The 18798-nt window shown below is 50.2% G+C and overlaps 1 protein-coding gene across 1 annotated transcript in view; it reads left to right on the forward strand.

The window, feature by feature from the left end:
• Positions 1 to 16669, forward strand: part of LOC142908861 (uncharacterized) — a 61250-nt gene extending 44581 nt beyond the window's left edge. The window contains exons 4-9 of the mRNA XM_076059503.1: positions 6107 to 6585; positions 6794 to 6959; positions 7777 to 8136; positions 13655 to 14332; positions 15216 to 15547; positions 15722 to 16669. Of these exons, the coding sequence (XP_075915618.1) occupies positions 6107 to 6585; positions 6794 to 6959; positions 7777 to 8136; positions 13655 to 14332; positions 15216 to 15547; positions 15722 to 15769 (2063 nt within the window). The 3' untranslated portion in view covers positions 15770 to 16669. The remainder of the gene's footprint in view (positions 1 to 6106; positions 6586 to 6793; positions 6960 to 7776; positions 8137 to 13654; positions 14333 to 15215; positions 15548 to 15721) is intronic.
• Positions 16670 to 18798: the final 2129 nt, after the last annotated feature.

Below are 18798 nucleotides of genomic sequence, written 5' to 3' on the forward strand. Positions count from 1 at the left end.
ACTCCACTCACTCTGTAGAACAGGGGGAGATCACACAAACTCCACTCACTCTGTAGGACAGGGGGAGATCAGACAAACTCCACTCACTCTGTAGGACAGGGGGAGATCACACAAACTCCACTCACTCTGTAGAACAGGGGGAGATCACACAAACTCCACTCACTCTGTAGAACAGGGGGAGATCACACAAACTCCACTCACTCTGTAGGACAGGGGGAGATCACACAAACTCCACTCACTCTGTAGGACAGGGGGAGATCACACAAACTCCACTCACTCACTCTGTAGGACAGGGGGAGATCACACAAACTCCACTCACTCTGTAGGACAGGGGGAGATCACACAAACTCCACTCACACACTCTGTAGGAAAGGGGGAGATCACACAAACTCCACTCACCCTGTAGGACAGGGGGAGATCACACAAGCCCCACTCATTCACTCTGTAGGACCTGGGTAGATCACACAAACTCCACTCACACACTCTGTCGGACAGGGGGAGATCACACAAACTCCACTCACTCTGTAGGACAGGGAGAGATCACACAAACTCCACTCACTCACTCTGTAGTACAGGGGGAGATCACACAAACTCCACTCATTCACTCTGTAGGACAGGGGGAGATCATACAAACTCCACTCACTCTGTAAAACAGGGGGAGATCACACAAACTCCACACACTCCTTCTGTAGAACAGGGGGATATCACACAAACTCTACTCACTCTGTAGGACAGGGGGAGATCATACAAACTCCACTCACTCACTGTAGAACAGGGTGAGATCACACAAACTCCACTCACTCTGTAGGACAGGGGGAGATCACACAAACTCCACTCACTCTGTAGGACAGGGGGAGATCACACAAACTCCACTCACTCTGTAGGACAGGGGGAGATCACACAAACTCCACTCACACTGTAGAACAGGGGGAGATCACACAAACTCCACTCACTCACTCTGTAGGACAGGGGGAGATCACACAAACTCCACTCACTCACTCTGTAGGACAGGGGGAGATCACACAAACTCCACTCACTCTGTAAAACAGGGGGAGATCACACAAACTCCACTCACTCACTCTGTAGGACAGAGGGAGATCACACAAACTCCACTCTGTAGGACAGGGGGAGATCACACAAACTCCACTCACTCTATAGGACAGGGGGAGATCACACAAACTCCACTCACTCACTCTGTTGGACAGGGGGAGATCACACAAACTCCACTCACTCACTCTGTAGGACAGGGGGAGATCACACAAACTCCACTCACACTGTAGAACAGGGGGAGATCACACAAACTCCACACACTCACTCTGTAGAACAGGGGGAGATCACACAAACTCCACTCACTCTGTAGGACAGGGGGAGATCACAAACTCCACTCACTCTGTAGGACAGGGAGAGATCACACAAACTCCACTCACTCTGTAGGACAGGGGGAGATCACACAAACTCCACTCACTCACTCTGTAGGACAGGGGGAGATCACACAAACTCCACTCACTCACTCTGTAGGACAGGGGGAGATCACACAAACTCCACTCACTCTGTAAAACAGGGGGAGATCACACAAACTCCACTCACTCACTCTGTAGGACAGAGGGAGATCACACAAACTCCACTCTGTAGGACAGGGGGAGATCACACAAACTCCACTCACTCTATAGGACAGGGGGAGATCACACAAACTCCACTCACTCACTCTGTTGGACAGGGGGAGATCACACAAACTCCACTCACTCACTCTGTAGGACAGGGGGAGATCACACAAACTCCACTCACACTGTAGAACAGGGGGAGATCACACAAACTCCACACACTCACTCTGTAGAACAGGGGGAGATCACACAAACTCCACTCACTCTGTAGGACAGGGGGAGATCACAAACTCCACTCACTCTGTAGGACAGGGAGAGATCACACAAACTCCACTCACTCACTCTGTAGGACAGGGGGAGATCACACAAACTCCACTCACTCACTCTGTAGGACAGGGGGAGATCACACAAACTCCACTCACTCTGTAAAACAGGGGGAGATCACACAAACTCCACACACTCACTCTGTAGGACAGGGGGAGATCACACAAACTCCACTCACTCACTGTAGGACAGGGGGAGATCACACAAACTCCACTCACACACTCTGTAGGACAGGGGGAGATCACACAAACTCCACTCACTCTGTAGGACAGGGGGAGATCACACAAACTCCACACACTCTGTAGGACAGGGGGAGATCACACAAACTCCACTCACTCTGTAGAACAGGGGGAGATCACACAAACTCCACTCACTCACTCTGTAGGACAGGGGGAGATCACACAAACTCCACTCACTCTGTAAAACAGTGGGAGATCACACAAACTCCACTCACTCACTCTGTAGGACAGAGGGAGATCACACAAACTCCACTCACTCTGTAGGACAGGGGGAGATCACACAAACTCCACTCACTCACTCTGTTGGACAGGGGGAGATCACACAAACTCCACTCACTCACTCTGTAGGACAGGGGGAGATCACACAAACTCCACTCACACTGTAGAACAGGGGGAGATCACACAAACTCCACACACTCACTCTGTAGAACAGGGGGAGATCACACAAACTCCACTCACTCTGTAGGACAGGGGGAGATCACAAACTCCACTCACTCTGTAGGACAGGGAGAGATCACACAAACTCCACTCACTCACTCTGTAGGACAGGGGGAGATCACACAAACTCCACTCACTCACTCTGTAGGACAGGGGGAGATCACACAAACTCCACTCACTCTGTAAAACAGGGGGAGATCACACAAACTCCACACACTCACTCTGTAGGACAGGGGGAGATCACACAAACTCCACTCACTCACTGTAGGACAGGGGGAGATCACACAAACTCCACTCACACACTCTGTAGGACAGGGGGAGATCACACAAACTCCACTCACTCTGTAGGACAGGGGGAGATCACACAAACTCCACACACTCTGTAGGACAGGGGGAGATCACACAAACTCCACTCACTCTGTAGAACAGGGGGAGATCACACAAACTCCACTCACTCACTCTGTAGGACAGGGGGAGATCACACAAACTCCACTCACTCTGTAAAACAGTGGGAGATCACACAAACTCCACTCACTCACTCTGTAGGACAGAGGGAGATCACACAAACTCCACTCACTCTGTAGGACAGGGGGAGATCACACAAACTCCACTCACTCTGTAGGACAGGGGGAGATCACACAAACTCCACTCACTCACTCTGTTGGACAGGGGGAGATCACACAAACTCCACTCACTCACTCTGTAGGACAGGGGGAGATCACACAAACTCCACTCACACTGTAGAACAGGGGGAGATCACACAAACTCCACACACTCACTCTGTAGAACAGGGGGAGATCACACAAACTCCACTCACTCTGTAAAACAGGGGGAGATCACACAAACTCCATACACTCACTCTGTAGGACAGGGGGAGATCACACAAACTCCACTCACTCACTGTAGGACAGGGGGAGATCACACAAACTCCACTCACACACTCTGTAGGACAGGGGGAGATCACACAAACTCCACTCACTCTGTAGGACAGGGGGAGATCACACAAACTCCACACACTCTGTAGGACAGGGGGAGATCACACAAACTCCACTCACTCTGTAGAACAGGGGGAGATCACACAAACTCCACTCACACACTCTGTAGGACAGGGGGAGATCACACAAACTCCACACACTCTGTAGAACACGGGGAGATCACACAAACTCCACTCACTCTGTAGGACAGGGGGAGATCACACAAACTCCACTCACTCTGTAGAACACGGGGAGATCACACAAACTCCACTCACTCACTCTTTAGGACAGGGGGAGATCACACAAACTCCACACACTCTGTAGGACAGGGGGAGATCACACAAACTCCACTCACACACTCTGTAGGACAGGGGGAGATCACACAAACTCCACTCACACTCACTCTGTGGAACAGGGGGAGATCACACAAACTCCACTCACTCTGTAGAACAGGGGGAGATCACACAAACTCCACTCACTCTGTAGAACAGGGGGAGATCACACAAACTCCACTCACTCTGTAGGACAGGGGGAGATCACACAAATTCCACTCACTATGTAGGACAGGGGGAGATCACACAAACTCCACTCACTCACTCTGTAGGACAGGGGAAGATCACACAAACTCCACTCACTCTGTAGGACAGGGGGAGATCACACAAACTCCACTCACACACTCTGTAGGAAAGGGGGAGATCACACAAACTCCACTCACCCTGTAGGACAGGGGGAGATCACACAAGCTCCACTCATTCACTCTGTAGGACCTGGGTAGATCACACAAACTCCACTCACACACTCTGTCGGACAGGGGGAGATCACACAAACTCCACTCACTCTGTAGGACAGGGAGAGATCACACAAACTCCACTCACTCACTCTGTAGTACAGGGGGAGATCACACAAACTCCACTCATTCACTCTGTAGGACAGGGGGAGATCATACAAACTCCACTCACTCTGTAAAACAGGGGGAGATCACACAAACTCCACACACTCCTTCTGTAGAACAGGGGGAGATCACACAAACTCTACTCACTCTGTAGGACAGGGGGAGATCATACAAACTCCACTCACTCACTGTAGAACAGGGGGAGATCACACAAACTCCACTCACTCTGTAGGACAGGGGGAGATCACACAAACTCCACTCACTCTGTAGGACAGGGGGAGATCACACAAACTCCACTCACTCTGTAGGACTGGGGGAGATCACACAAACTCCACTCACTCTGTAGGACAGGGGGAGATCACACAAACTCCACTCACTCACTCTGTAGGACAGGGGGAGATCACACAAACTTCACTCACTCACTCTGTAGGACAGGGGGAGATCACACAAACTCCACTCACTCTGTAAAACAGGGGGAGATCACACAAACTCCACTCACTCACTCTGTAGGACAGAGGGAGATCACACAAACTCCACTCACTCTGTAGGACAGGGGGAGATCACACAAACTCCACTCACTCTGTAGGACAGGGGGAGATCACACAAACTCCACTCACTCACTCTGTTGGACAGGGGGAGATCACACAAACTCCACTCACTCACTCTGTAGGACAGGGGGAGATCACACAAACTCCACTCACTCTGTAAAACAGGGGCAGATCACACAAACTTCACTCACTCACTCTGTAGAACAGGGGGAGATCACACAAACTCCACTCACTCACTCTGTAGGACAGGGGGAGATCACACAAACTCCACTCACACTGTAGAACAGGGGGAGATCACACAAACTCCACACACTCACTCTGTAGAACAGGGGGAGATCATACAAACTCCACTCACTCTGTAGGACAGGGGGAGATCACAAACTCCACTCACTCTGTAGGACAGGGAGAGATCACACAAACTCCACTCACTCACTCTGTAGGACAGGGGGAGATCACACAAACTCCACTCACTCACTCTGTAGGACAGGGGGAGATCACACAAACTCCACTCACTCTGTAAAACAGGGGGAGATCACACAAACTCCACACACTCACTCTGTAGGACAGGGGGAGATCACACAAACTCCACTCACTCACTGTAGGACAGGGGGAGATCACACAAACTCCACTCACACACTCTGTAGGACAGGGGGAGATCACACAAACTCCACTCACTCTGTAGAACAGGGGGAGATCACACAAACTCCACACACTCTGTAGGACAGGGGGAGATCACACAAACTCCACTCACTCTGTAGAACAGGGGGAGATCACACAAACTCCACTCACACACTCTGTAGGACAGGGGGAGATCACACAAACTCCACACACTCTGTAGAACACGGGGAGATCACACAAACTCCACTCACTCTGTAGGACAGGGGGAGATCACACAAACTCCACTCACTCTGTAGAACACGGGGAGATCACACAAACTCCACTCACTCTGTAAAACAGGGGGAGATCACACAAACTCAACTCACTCACTCTGTAGGACAGGGGGAGATCACACAAACTCCACACACTCTGTAGGACAGGGGGAGATCACACAAACATCCCTCGCCATGACCCCCCCTCTCCCGTGTCTCAGCTGTGCTCAGCGCTCCGTCGTTCACCCTGAGGGTCGACAAACTGACGCTGGGGAAGGAGGAGGAGGGCGATGGTCATGGTGAGGAGGAGAAGGATGAGGAGTGCGGTGTTGTGGGTGACGATGAAGACAACGACGATGATGGCTACAACGACGATGACGATGTCCGTGACGGCGGTGATGACGACCGCCGTGACTATAACGTTGAGGTCGATGGCGACGACTTCGACGACGATGACGATGGCCGTGACGGCGGTGACGATGACCGCCGTTACGACGACGTCGAGGTCGATGGCGACAACCTCGACGACGATGGTCCTGGGGAGGCTGGGGAGTTGGAGGCGGTGGTTGACGGAGAGCCGGAGGTGTGGAGGCTGTCGTTGTTGGTCTCCGTCGGGCGTGGGTTGAGGACGCTGGTGTCCCACGACGTGGAGTTCCACCATCAGGTTGACATCTCGACAAGAGGCGGCGTTCGACGCACGGTGAGAGGTTGCCGGAGTTGTGACGGGGGTCGGGAGGTTGTGGCGGGAGATGTGTGTGGTTGAGTGGGTGGGTGGCGATGCTGCTACTGATGATGATGATGATGCTACCAATGACACTACTACTGATGATGCTACTACTACTGATGATCATGCTGTTGCTGCTACTACTACTGCTGCTACTACTGATGATGATGATGCTTACTGCCAGGAGCGCTTCATCGGATGCCGGTACCAACACCAAATGATGCTTCTGCCGGGACGCGAGGATGAGTACTGCGTCCGCGTGAGAATGGTAGCCGACTTCCCACGGTGGAAGGCAGGGGAATGGTCTCCATTGTCGTGTGTCTCCGTCCCTCCACCACACAGCACCGTGGGTGAGTGGGTGGCTGGGTGAATGAGTGAGAGGTATTTTTGTGCGTGTGAAGTGGGTCTCTGTGTGAGTAGCCTTGTGGGTCTCTATGAGTGGTCTATGGGTCTCTGTGTGAGTAGTCTATGGGTCTCTATGAGTAGTCTATTGGTCTCTGTGTGAGTAGTCTATGGGTCTCTATGAGTAGTCTATGGGTCTCTGCGTGAGTAATCTATGGGTCTCTGCGTGAGTAGTCTATGGGTCTCTGTGTGAGTAGTCTATGGGTCTCTGTGTGAGTAGTCTATGGGTCTCTATGAGTAGTCTATGGGGCTCTGTGTGAGTAGTCTATGGGTCTCTATGAGTAGTCTATGGGTCTCTGCGTGAGTAATCTATGGGTCTCTGCGTGAGTAGTCTATGGGTCTCTGTGTGAGTAGTCTATGGGTCTCTATGAGTAGTCTATGGGTCTCTGCGTGAGTAGTCTATGGGTCTCTGCGTGAGTAGTCTATGGGTCTCTGCGTGAGTAGTCTATGGGTCTCTGCGTGAGTAGTCTATGGGTTTCTGTGTGAATAGTCTATGGGTCTCTGTGTGACTAGTCTATGGGTCTCTGTGTGAGTGGTCTATGGGTCTCTATGAGTAGTCTTTGGGTCTCTGCGTGAGAAGTCTATTGGTCTCTGTGCGAGTAGTCTATGGGTCTCTGTGTGAGTAGTCTATGGGTCTCTGTGAGTAGTCTATGGGTGTCTGTGTGAGTAGTTTATGGGTCTCTATGAGTAGTCTATGGGTCTCTATGAGTAGTCTATGGGTCTCTATGAGTAGTCTATGGGTCTCTGTGTGGTCTTCCCACCCAGCCCCTCGTGTGGGTGTCGACACGGACGGCCAGGTCACGGCGGTCGTCGGCCAGAAGGTGGCGCTGCTGCGCTGCGTCCTGTGGGGAGCGGCCGTGGTGGTGGTGCAGGCCAACTGGCTGAAGGCCTCCCGTGACTACGTCTGGGCGGGGGCCAATTTGGCCACACTCAGCCCGCTGCACGGCACGGCGTACTCCAACTCGTCCCTCGCGGGCCGACTAAGGTTCCACGTTGGGGGGCCTCCCGGCGACGTCTCGCTGGAGCTGCTGGACGTACGGGCTGGCGACGGGGGCCTCTTCCTCTGCCACGTGGCCACCTTCCCCCACGGCAACTACGAGGGGAGGGTCAGCCTCTCTGTCATCGGTGAGGATTGGCACTGCCCCACGCAGAGACCCATAGACTCATCACGCAGAGACCCATAGACTCATCACGCAGAGACCCATAGACTCATCACGCAGAGACCCATAGACTACTCACGCAGACACCCATAGACTACTCACAGAGAGACCCATAGACTACTCACACAGAGACCCATAGACTCACACAGAGACTCATAGACTACTCGCACAGAGACCCATAGACTACTCACACAGAGACCCATAGACTACTCACACAGAGACCCATAGACTCATCACACAGACACCCATAGACTACACACACAGAGACCCATAGACTCATCACACAGAGACCCATAGACTCATCACGCAGAGACCCATAGACTACTCACGCAGACACCCATAGACTACTCACACAGAGACCCATAGACTCATCACGCAGAGATCCATAGACTACTCACACAGAGACTCATAGACTACTCACGCAGAGACCCATAGACTCATCACGCAGAGATCCATAGACTACTCATACAGAGACCCATAGACTATTCACGCAGAGACCCATAGACTCATCACGCAGAGATCCATAGACTACTCACGCAGAGACCCATAGACTACTCACGCAGAGACCCATAGACTACTCACACAGAGACCCATAGACTACTCACACAGAGACCCATAGACTACTCACACAGAGACCCATAGACTCACACAGAGACTCATAGACTACTCACACAGAGACCCATAGACTACTCACACAGAGACCCATAGACTCATCACACAGACACCCATAGACTACTCACACAGAGACCCATAGACTCATCACACAGAGACCCATAGACTCATCACACAGACACCCATAGACTACTCACACAGAGACCCATAGACTCATCACACAGAGACCCATAGACTCATCACGCAGAGACCCATAGACTACTCACGCAGAGACCCATAGACTACTCACACAGAGACCCATAGACTACTCACACAGAGACCCATAGACTCATCACACAGAGACCCATAGACTCATCACGCAGAGACCCATAGACTCATCACACAGACACCCATAGACTACTCACGCAGACACCCATAGACTACTCATAGAGATCCATAGACTACTCACACAGACACCCATAGACTACTCACTCAGAGACCCATAGACTCACCACACAGAGACCCATAGACTCATCACGCAGACACCCATAGACTACTCACACAGAGACCCATAGACTACTCACTCAGAGACCCATAGACTCACCACACAGAGACCCATAGACTCATCACGCAGACACCCATAGACTACTCACGCAGAGACCCATAGACTACTCACATAGAGACCCATAGACTACTCACACAGAGACCCATAGACTACTCACACAGAGACCCATAGACTACTCACACAGAGACCCATAGACTCATCACATAGAGACCCATAGACTACTCACACAGAGACCCATAGACTACTCACACAGAGACCCATAGACTCACACAGAGACTCATAGACTACTCACACAGAGACCCATAGACTACTCACACAGAGACCCATAGACTACTCACACAGAGACCCATAGACTCATCACACAGTCACCCATATACTACTCACACAGAGACCCATAGACTCATCACACAGAGACCCATAGACTACTCACACAGACACCCATAGACTACTCACACAGAAACCCATAGACTCATCACACAGACACCCATAGACTACTCACACAGAAACCCATAGACTCATCACACAGAGACCCATAGACTCATCACGCAGAGACCCATAGACTACTCACGCAGAGACCCATAGACTACTCACACAGAGACCCATAGACTCATCACGCAGAGATCCATAGACTACTCACACAGAGACCCATAGACTACTCACGCAGAGACCCATAGAGCGCAGAGATCCATAGACTACTCACGCAGAGACCCATAGACTACTCACGCAGAGACCCATAGACTACTCACACAGAGACCCATAGACTACTCACACAGAGACCCATAGACTCATCACACAGAGACCCATAGACTCATCACGCAGAGACCCATAGACTCATCACACAGATACCCATAGACTACTCACGCAGACACCCATAGACTACTCATAGAGACCCATAGACTACTCACACAGACACCCATAGACTACTCACTCAGAGACCCATAGACTCACCACACAGAGACCCATAGACTCATCACGCAGACACCCATAGACTACTCACACAGAGACCCATAGTCTACTCACACAGAGACCCATAGACTACTCACACAGAGACCCATAGACTCATCACACAGAGACCCATAGACTCATCACGCAGAGACCCATAAACTCATCACACAGACACCCATAGACTACTCATAGAGACCCATAGACTACTCACACAGACACCCATAGACTACTCACTCAGAGACCCATAGACTCACCACACAGAGACCCATAGACTCATCACGCAGACACCCATAGACTACTCACGCAGAGACCCATAGACTACTCACATAGAGACCCATAGACTACTCACACAGAGACACATAGACTACTCACACAGAGACCCATAGACTACTCACACAGAGACCCATAGACTGATCACATAGAGACCCATAGACTCATCATGCAGAGACCCATAGACTAGTCACACAAAGACTCATAGACTACTCACACAGACACCCATAGACTACTCACACAGAGACCCATAGACTACTCACACAGAGACCCAGAGACTCATCACGCAGACACCCATAGACTACTCAAACAGGCGTTACTATAAAGATTTCCAAAATTCTAAACAAACATAAGATCCAGGTCCGGTTCAATACAGTACACAAAATTCGTGATCTGATCCATCCGTGAAGGATGTCATTCCTGATTTACAGTACCCCGGGGTTTACAAATTGAGTTGTACCTGCGGTGATTGCTATATCGGGGAGACAAAGCGACATGTCTCTGACCGAATTCGCGAGCACAAATCAGATTTGAAACACGGCAAAACGAATTCTTCTGCCGTGGCTGATCACTGTTACAACGCTGTGGGGGATCACGATATAATTTTCTCCGATACCAAGGTTATTTGCATCCCACGGGCTTTTATCAGAGATTTGTTCATGAAGCAATTCAGATCTACAAACACAGACACAATTTCAACCGAGAGGATGGTTTCAAATTAAGCAACCATTGGAAAGATGTTCTAAATTGAACTAAACATTAAACTAATTTCAATGGTACAGTATATTTTTCAAGTAGTGCTACCCCAAACTTTCGCAGCTTTTATAAATTCCCTTTTCACACCATCAATAGGTAAACTCCCCCTCCCCCCCCTTCCCCCCCGCGCCAAACGGCAAGTCCACCCGCACGTACACCACCTCTTTCCTAAAATCCGCCAATCAAATGCTAATTTTTATGCTAATTTCTTTGTCAGAACACCTTGTTTGCTCGCACACAGCTTAAAGGTCCGCTGTCTGAGCGTGGTTGTGTTTCGCTAAATTCTCCTGTTTGATTTGTACTAGGTGCCTCGGTGAATGTATATGCTCTGACTTTAACATAGCTATTTCTGTGACCAGTTACAAGCTAATCACTCAGCTATTTCAATGCTAAATTCTATGCTAATTACTTTGTCAAGGGGTACCTCTGTGGATGTGTATACTTTAATTTAGCTATTTCAATGAGCCATTTCATTGCTAAATTATATGCTAATTCCTTTGTCAAGGCGCTTGGTCTTCTTTATCTTCTCACACAGCTTAAAGGTCGTGATCTAAGCGTGGCTTCTCTCACTCCAGCGCTGTCCTCCAGACAGTCTCGTCCCTTCACCTGATGAAGGCCGCTTGTGTTGTGGCCGAAACGTCATGATTTTTTGTTATTTTATTTTCACCTACGTGACTTTACCCAATAGAACCAAAGAGTACCCATAGACTCATCACACAGAGACCCATAGACTCATCACACAGACACCCATAGACTACTCACACAGAGACCCATAGACTACTTACACAGAGACCCATAGACTACTCACACAGACACCCATAGACTCATCACACAGACACCCATAGACTACTCACACAGAGACCCATAGACTACTCACACAGACAGCCATAGACTACTCACACAGACACCCATAGACTACTCACACAGACACCCATAGACTACTCACACAGAGACCCATAGACTACTCACACAGACACCCATAGACTACTCACACAGACACCCATAGACTACTCACACAGAGACCCATAGACTTCTCACACAGAGACCCATAGACTACTCACACAGACACCCATATACTACTCACACAGAGACCCATAGACTCATTACACAGAGACCCATAGACTCATCACGCAGACACCCATAGACTATTCACACAGAGACCCATAGACTCACACAGAGACCCAAAGCTCATCTTCTGCAGATGTAGATGCCACTGGTTCTTCACGTTCAGCAGATGTAGATGCCACTTGTTCTTCACGTTCTGCAGATGTAGATGCCACTGGTTCTTCACGTTCAGCAGATGTAGATGCCACTGGTTCTTCACGCTCTGCAGATGTAGATACCACTGGTTCTTCACGTTCAGCAGATGTAGATGCCACTGGTTCTTCACGTTCTACAGATGTAGATGCCACTAATTCTTCACGTTCTGCAAATGTAGATGTCACTGGTTCTTCATGTTCTACAGATGTAGATGCCACTAATTCTTCACGTTCTACAGATGTAGATGCCACTGGTTCTTCACGTTCTCCAGATGTAGATGCCACTGGTTCTTCACGTTCTGCAGATGTAGATGCCACTGGTTCTTCACGTTCTACAGATGTAGATGCCACTAATTCTTCATGTTCAGCAGATGTAGATGCCACTGGTTCTTCACGTTCTACAGATGTAGATGCCGCTGGTTCTTCACGCTCTGCAGATTTAGATGCCACTTGTTCTTCACGTTCTGCAGATGTAGATGCCACTAGTTCTTCACGTTCTGGAGATGTAGAATGCACTTGTTCTTCATGTTCTACAAATGTAGATGCCACTGGTTCTTCAACTTCTGGAGATGTAGATGCCACTGGTTCTTCACGTTCTACATATATAGATGCCACTGGTTCTTCAACTTCTGGAGATGTAGATGCCACTGGTTCTTCACGTTCTACAGATGTAGATGCCACTGGTTCTTCACCTTCTGGAGATGTAGATGCCACTGGTTCTTTACGTTCTGCAGATGTACATGTCACTGTTTTTTCGTATTCTCTTGATGTTAATGTCACTGGTTCTTCTCGTTTTGCAGATGTAGATGCCACTGGTTCTTCAACTTCTGGAGATGTAGATGCCACTGGTTCTTCACGTTCTACAAATGTAGATGCCACTGGTTCTTCATGTTCTACAGATGTAGATGGCACTGGTTCTTCACGTTCTACAGATGTAGATGCCACTGGTTCTTCACGTTCTACAGATGTAGATGCCACTGGTTCTTCACCTTCTGGAGATGTAGATGCCACTGATTCTTTACGTTCTGCAGATGTACATGTCACTGGTTTTTCGTATTCTGTTGATGTTAATGTCACTGGTTCTTCTCGTTTTGCAGATGTAGATGCCACTGGTTCTTCACGTTCTACAAATGTAGATGGCACTGGCTCTTCACGTTCTACAGATGTAGATGCCACTGGTTTTTCACGTTCTACAAATGTAGATGCCACTGGTTCTTCACGTTCTACAGACATAGATGCCACTGGTTCTTCACGTTCTACCGATGTAGACGCCACTGGTTCTTCACGTTCAGCAGATGGAGATGCCACTGGTTCTTCACGTTCTGCAGATGTAGATGCCACTGGTTCTTCACGTTCTACAGATGTAGATGCCACTGGTTCTTCACGTTCTACCGATGTAGACGCCACTGGTTCTTCACGTTCTACAGATGTAGACGCCACTGGCTCTTCACGTTCTACAAATGTAGATGCCACTGGTTCTTCACGTTCTACAGATGTAGATGCCACTGGTTCTTCACGTTCTACAGATGTAGACGCCACTGGTTCTTCACGCTCTACAGATGTAGATGCCACTGGTTCTTCACCTTCTGGAGATGTAGATGCCACTGGTTCTTCACGTTCTACAGATGTAGATGCCACTGGTTCTTCACGTTCTACAGATGTAGATCCCACTGGATCTTCACGTTCTACCGATGTAGACGCCACCACCGCCGTCTGTTGCACGCCGGTTGAACTCACGACTTTCGGTCCGAACAGGCAACTGGACACACGAACAGGTTTGTTCGCATCTCTGAGTGTTGCACGTGTGTGTGTGTCCGTGTACGTGTGTGTGTGTGTGTCCGTGTACGTGTGTGTGTACGTGTGTGTGTGTCCGTGTACGTGTGTGTGTGTCCGTGTGTGTGTGTGTCCGTGTACGTGTGTGTGTGTCCGTGTACGTGTGTGTGTGTGTTGGTGCGTGTGTGTCCGTGTACGTGTGTGTGTGCGTGTGTGTGTGTGTTGGTGCATGTGTGTCCGTGTACGTGTGTGTGTGTGTTGGTGCATGTGTGTACGTGTGCATGCATGTGTGTGTGTTGGTGCGTGTGTGTACGTGTGTGTGTGCATGCAGGTGTGTTGGTGCGTGTCTGTCTGTGTGCGTGTGCATACATGTCTGTCCGTGTGCGTGTGCATGCATGTCTGTCCGTGTGTGTGTGTGCATGTATGTGTCTTGGTGCGTGTCTGTACGTGTGTGTGTGCATGCAGGTGTGTTGGTGCGTGTCTGTCCGTGTGCGTGTGCATGCATATCTGTGCGTGTGTGCGTGTGTGCGTGCATGCACGTGTGCATGTGCGTGTGTGCGTGTGCGTGCTTGTTCGTGTGTGTGTGTGTCCGTGTTTGTGCGTGTGTGTGTGTGTCCCTGTTCTGCCCACCCATCCCCTCGTTTGTCACAATCACGGCCTTCACAGCTGCTGACACTCGCTAACGGCACCCGCCCCGACAGTCCGCCAGGGCCTTCACGGCGTCCGTCCCTCCGTCTCGCTCCCTCGACCCGCAACGCCTGGGTGCGAGCGCCGCGAGCCTCAAAGCGCACCTAGCCTGGCGCGTGTCATCACCGCGACGGTTGTCGTCGTCGTGCTACGGCGGCACGCTGACGCCACGCGGGGGATCGTTGTTGTGCCACGCAGGGAAGGCGGCGGCGGCGGGCCGGGCCAGCTGGGCCGCTCCGGCCACAATCCTCGGCGTGTGCCTCGCCCTGGTGGCCACGCTGCTGCTGCTGATGCCGCTGTTCTACCGCCGCCGACGCCGCCGCCGCTGCCGGCAGCGTCGGCGTCGTCACGAGCCCTGGGGCCCCACGGAGGGTCCCCCCACGCTCCCCAAGGCACCGCGGAGAAACGCGGAGGGCCACCGTGGCTGCTTGCTAGCGCTGGAGAGTGGCAACAAGGCGGATGAGGGGTTGCACGGGTTCCCGCCGCAGCCTCTGCACCAAGACGGCGGAGCTGGAAGCTACGGCTATGCGGTGAGGAGGGGTGGGTGGTGAGTTGAGCGGTGAGCGGCGAGTGAGTGTCCGCCCACATCACCGATGCTCCTGCTTAGGCTGAGTGAGCGATCTGCTTCTGGCCACCCCAGTGGGTGGGGGGGGGGTGGGGGTGGGGTCGGTCACCGTCTCTCTAATTTATTCCGACCCCCGCAGGTTTTCACAGACGAAGATGACGACGAGGCGAGGGAGGAAGATTTTTGAGAAGGGGGGTGGGGTGGGGGGTGGAGGAACGAGAGTGCTCCACCTGGGAGTGCTCTGCCTTGGAGTGCTTCACCTTGGAGTGCTCCACCTTGGAGTGCTCCGCCTTGGAGTGCTCCACCTTGGAGTGCTCCACCTTGGAGTGCTCCGCCTTGCCGTGCTCCACCTTGGAGTGCTCCGCCTTGCCGTGGTTGCCGGCGGCAACGCCGGGGCTTGTCGCTTTGCGAGCGGGTGAACCCCCCCCCGAAAGAAGCAAGAATATTTGTTGTTGTTGTTTGATCCCAACTGAGCGATGTTTTTCAGCGTTGGGGGATATTTGCCTCGTGCCGGTTACAATCGGTGCCCCGAGTTTGGCTTTTCACTTTTTTTTTTGGGTGGGGTGGGGGTGGGGGTGGGAATTTTGTTTTACGAAAGAGCTCTCCGTTACCGGACGCAGTTTTTTGTTATTTTATTTTGGCCTTCGCGACGGTCTCTCACCTCCCAGCGCTTTCCCCCGGCGTTGTGCCGCTGGACGGGAGGCGACTGGGCGTCGTGCCAGGGAGCCAGGGGGGTGGGGTGGGGTGGGGGGAGAATTTAAATTCGCCCTCGCCGGGGGTCGACGAGCGGCGACATCGGCACGGTCCGTCACGACGTCCGGCACCGAGAGGGAGTTCCGCGTGTTTATATTATTGTTTTACCGGGGCGACAGGCGGCGTCACGATGGCGCGTACAACGTCGTGAGCCTTCGTGCGCCACGTCAGCGTCTCGGTTTTTTTATTTCTCCCCGAACCCGGCCAGTTTCATCGGCCGCTCCCACGATGCCGCAGCACTTTCGTAGTTTGACGCTGTTGGTTTTCGGCGAGCCGATATCATCCGGGTTAGATTGTGTGAATGAATAAATGCACAAATGTGGCTGTCGCCTGACGAAGCTGGTTGTTGTGATTGCTGGCGAAATGTCACGGTATCCAGAGTGCTCGCTAACCCACCAGTGTGCTGTACTAGTGTACTACACTACACTATGCATTACACTATATACTACACTATATACTACTATACACTACACTATATACTACACTATACTATACACTACACTATACACTACACTATACATTACACTATACACTACACTATACACTACACTATACTCTACACTATACAATACACTGTACACTACACACTACACTATACACTACACTATACACTACTATACACTACACTATACACTACACTATACACTACACTATACACTACATGATACACTACACTATACACTACACTATACACTACACTATATACTACACTATACTATACACTACACTATACACTACTATACACTATACACTACACTACTATACACTACTATACACTACACTACACTATACACTACACTACTATACACTACTATACACTACTATATACTACACTATACACTACTATACACTACGCAACAAAATGGTCGACAATTTTGTTCCATCACCGAATCATTCCGAGTCCTGGGGCGTTCCATCTCCGCGGTTCTCACCGTTTATATAAAGGTTTGCAGATGGGCGTAGCCCAAGCGCGTCAGCAGCGTGGGTGCGGCAGCAATGCCGACGCAGTAGCAAAGGGATTGCCAGGATATCACTGCACCCTGCTCCACACAGCACGCTGCTGATGGTGGAGGTTGATTGACAAGAAACACACAAATTTTGATTCAAAGCTTTCGTGACTGCAGTAATTCATATTCTTAGCTCTTTCGGTAAAGTCACGTTGAAGGGAAACAATAAAAAGTTTATATATTTTATTATTTTTATTGTTTCCCTTCAACGTGACTTTACCGAAAGAGCTAAGAATAAGAAAACACAGTCAAGTCACGACCCAAAGTGGTTTGATTACATCTTTCCAATGATTGCCGAGTTTATAACCACCATCCTCCACAGGTTGATATTGTGTCTGCTGTGTACATGGATGGCTTCGTGAACGAATCTTTTTTTGATTTAAAGCTTTCGTGACTGCAGTAATTCATATTCTTAGCTCTTTTGGTGAAGTCACGTTGAAGGGAAACAATAAAATAAAAAAATATATAAAAATATAAAACATTGTTTTATATATGTTTTATTATTTTGTTTCCCTTCAACAATGTTTTATATATTTTTTATTATTTTATTGTTTCCCTTCAACGTGACTTTACCGAAAGAGCTAAGAATATGAACGAATCTTTGTTGATGGCCATCGTCTTAGAGAAATCAACTTCGTGTGAGCCAGCCGTAGTATTAAAATAATCATCAGCCACGGTAGAAGCGTTGGTCCTACCGTGTTTCAAATCTGCCTTCTGCTCACGAACACGGTCCGAGACACGTCGCTTAGTTTCCCCAATGTAACTGCAGACAGCTTAGTTTGTAGACGCCGGGATATTGCATGTCAGGAATCTTGTCTTTCACAGATGGGATCAGATCGCGAATTTTATGTACTGTGTTAAATCGTACCTGGATCTTGTGTTTGTTCATGATTTTGGAAATCCTTTTGGTTACCCCTGCTATGTATGGCAGGGTGATGGTTTTTATTGGATCCTCAGATGGCTCCTTCCTCACGGGTGGGGTGATTGCTTTGCGGATTGTCTAGTCAGAATATCCATTCGCCTTGAGGTCCTGGTGTACGTGTTTTGAGTTACTGGTCAGGTGTTCGTGGCCGGAGATGCACTGAGCTCTGTGGTGTAGCGTTGTGACGAGGGAATTCTTCCGGGATGGATGGTGGTGGGAATCGGGTCTTAGGTAGGCGTCAGTCTGGGTTACTCTCCTGTAGACAGAATGGCTCATTGAGCCATCTGGTCTCTCTTTGATTAAGGCATACAAGAAAGGTGGCATGCCATCCGTTTCTACCTCCATGGTGAATTTGATGGCTGGGTTTATGGAATTGATGTGGTTGAGGAATTAGTTTTGAGCCGGTCGGCCAAGTGGCCAGATGACAAACGTGTCATCCACGTAGCTCTTCCACAAGGACGGACGTAGAGTGGATGCCTGGATGGCGTCCGTCGCCAAAAATTTTAAATGAAAATATTTGCCACAACCGGTAAT

This window comes from Petromyzon marinus, unplaced genomic scaffold (assembly GCF_048934315.1).
Source record: "Petromyzon marinus isolate PM22_M1 ecotype Great Lakes invasive population unplaced genomic scaffold, UKy_Petmar_22M1.pri1.0 PM_G_Scaffold_105, whole genome shotgun sequence".
Classification (NCBI taxonomy): Eukaryota; Metazoa; Chordata; class Hyperoartia; order Petromyzontiformes; family Petromyzontidae; genus Petromyzon; species Petromyzon marinus.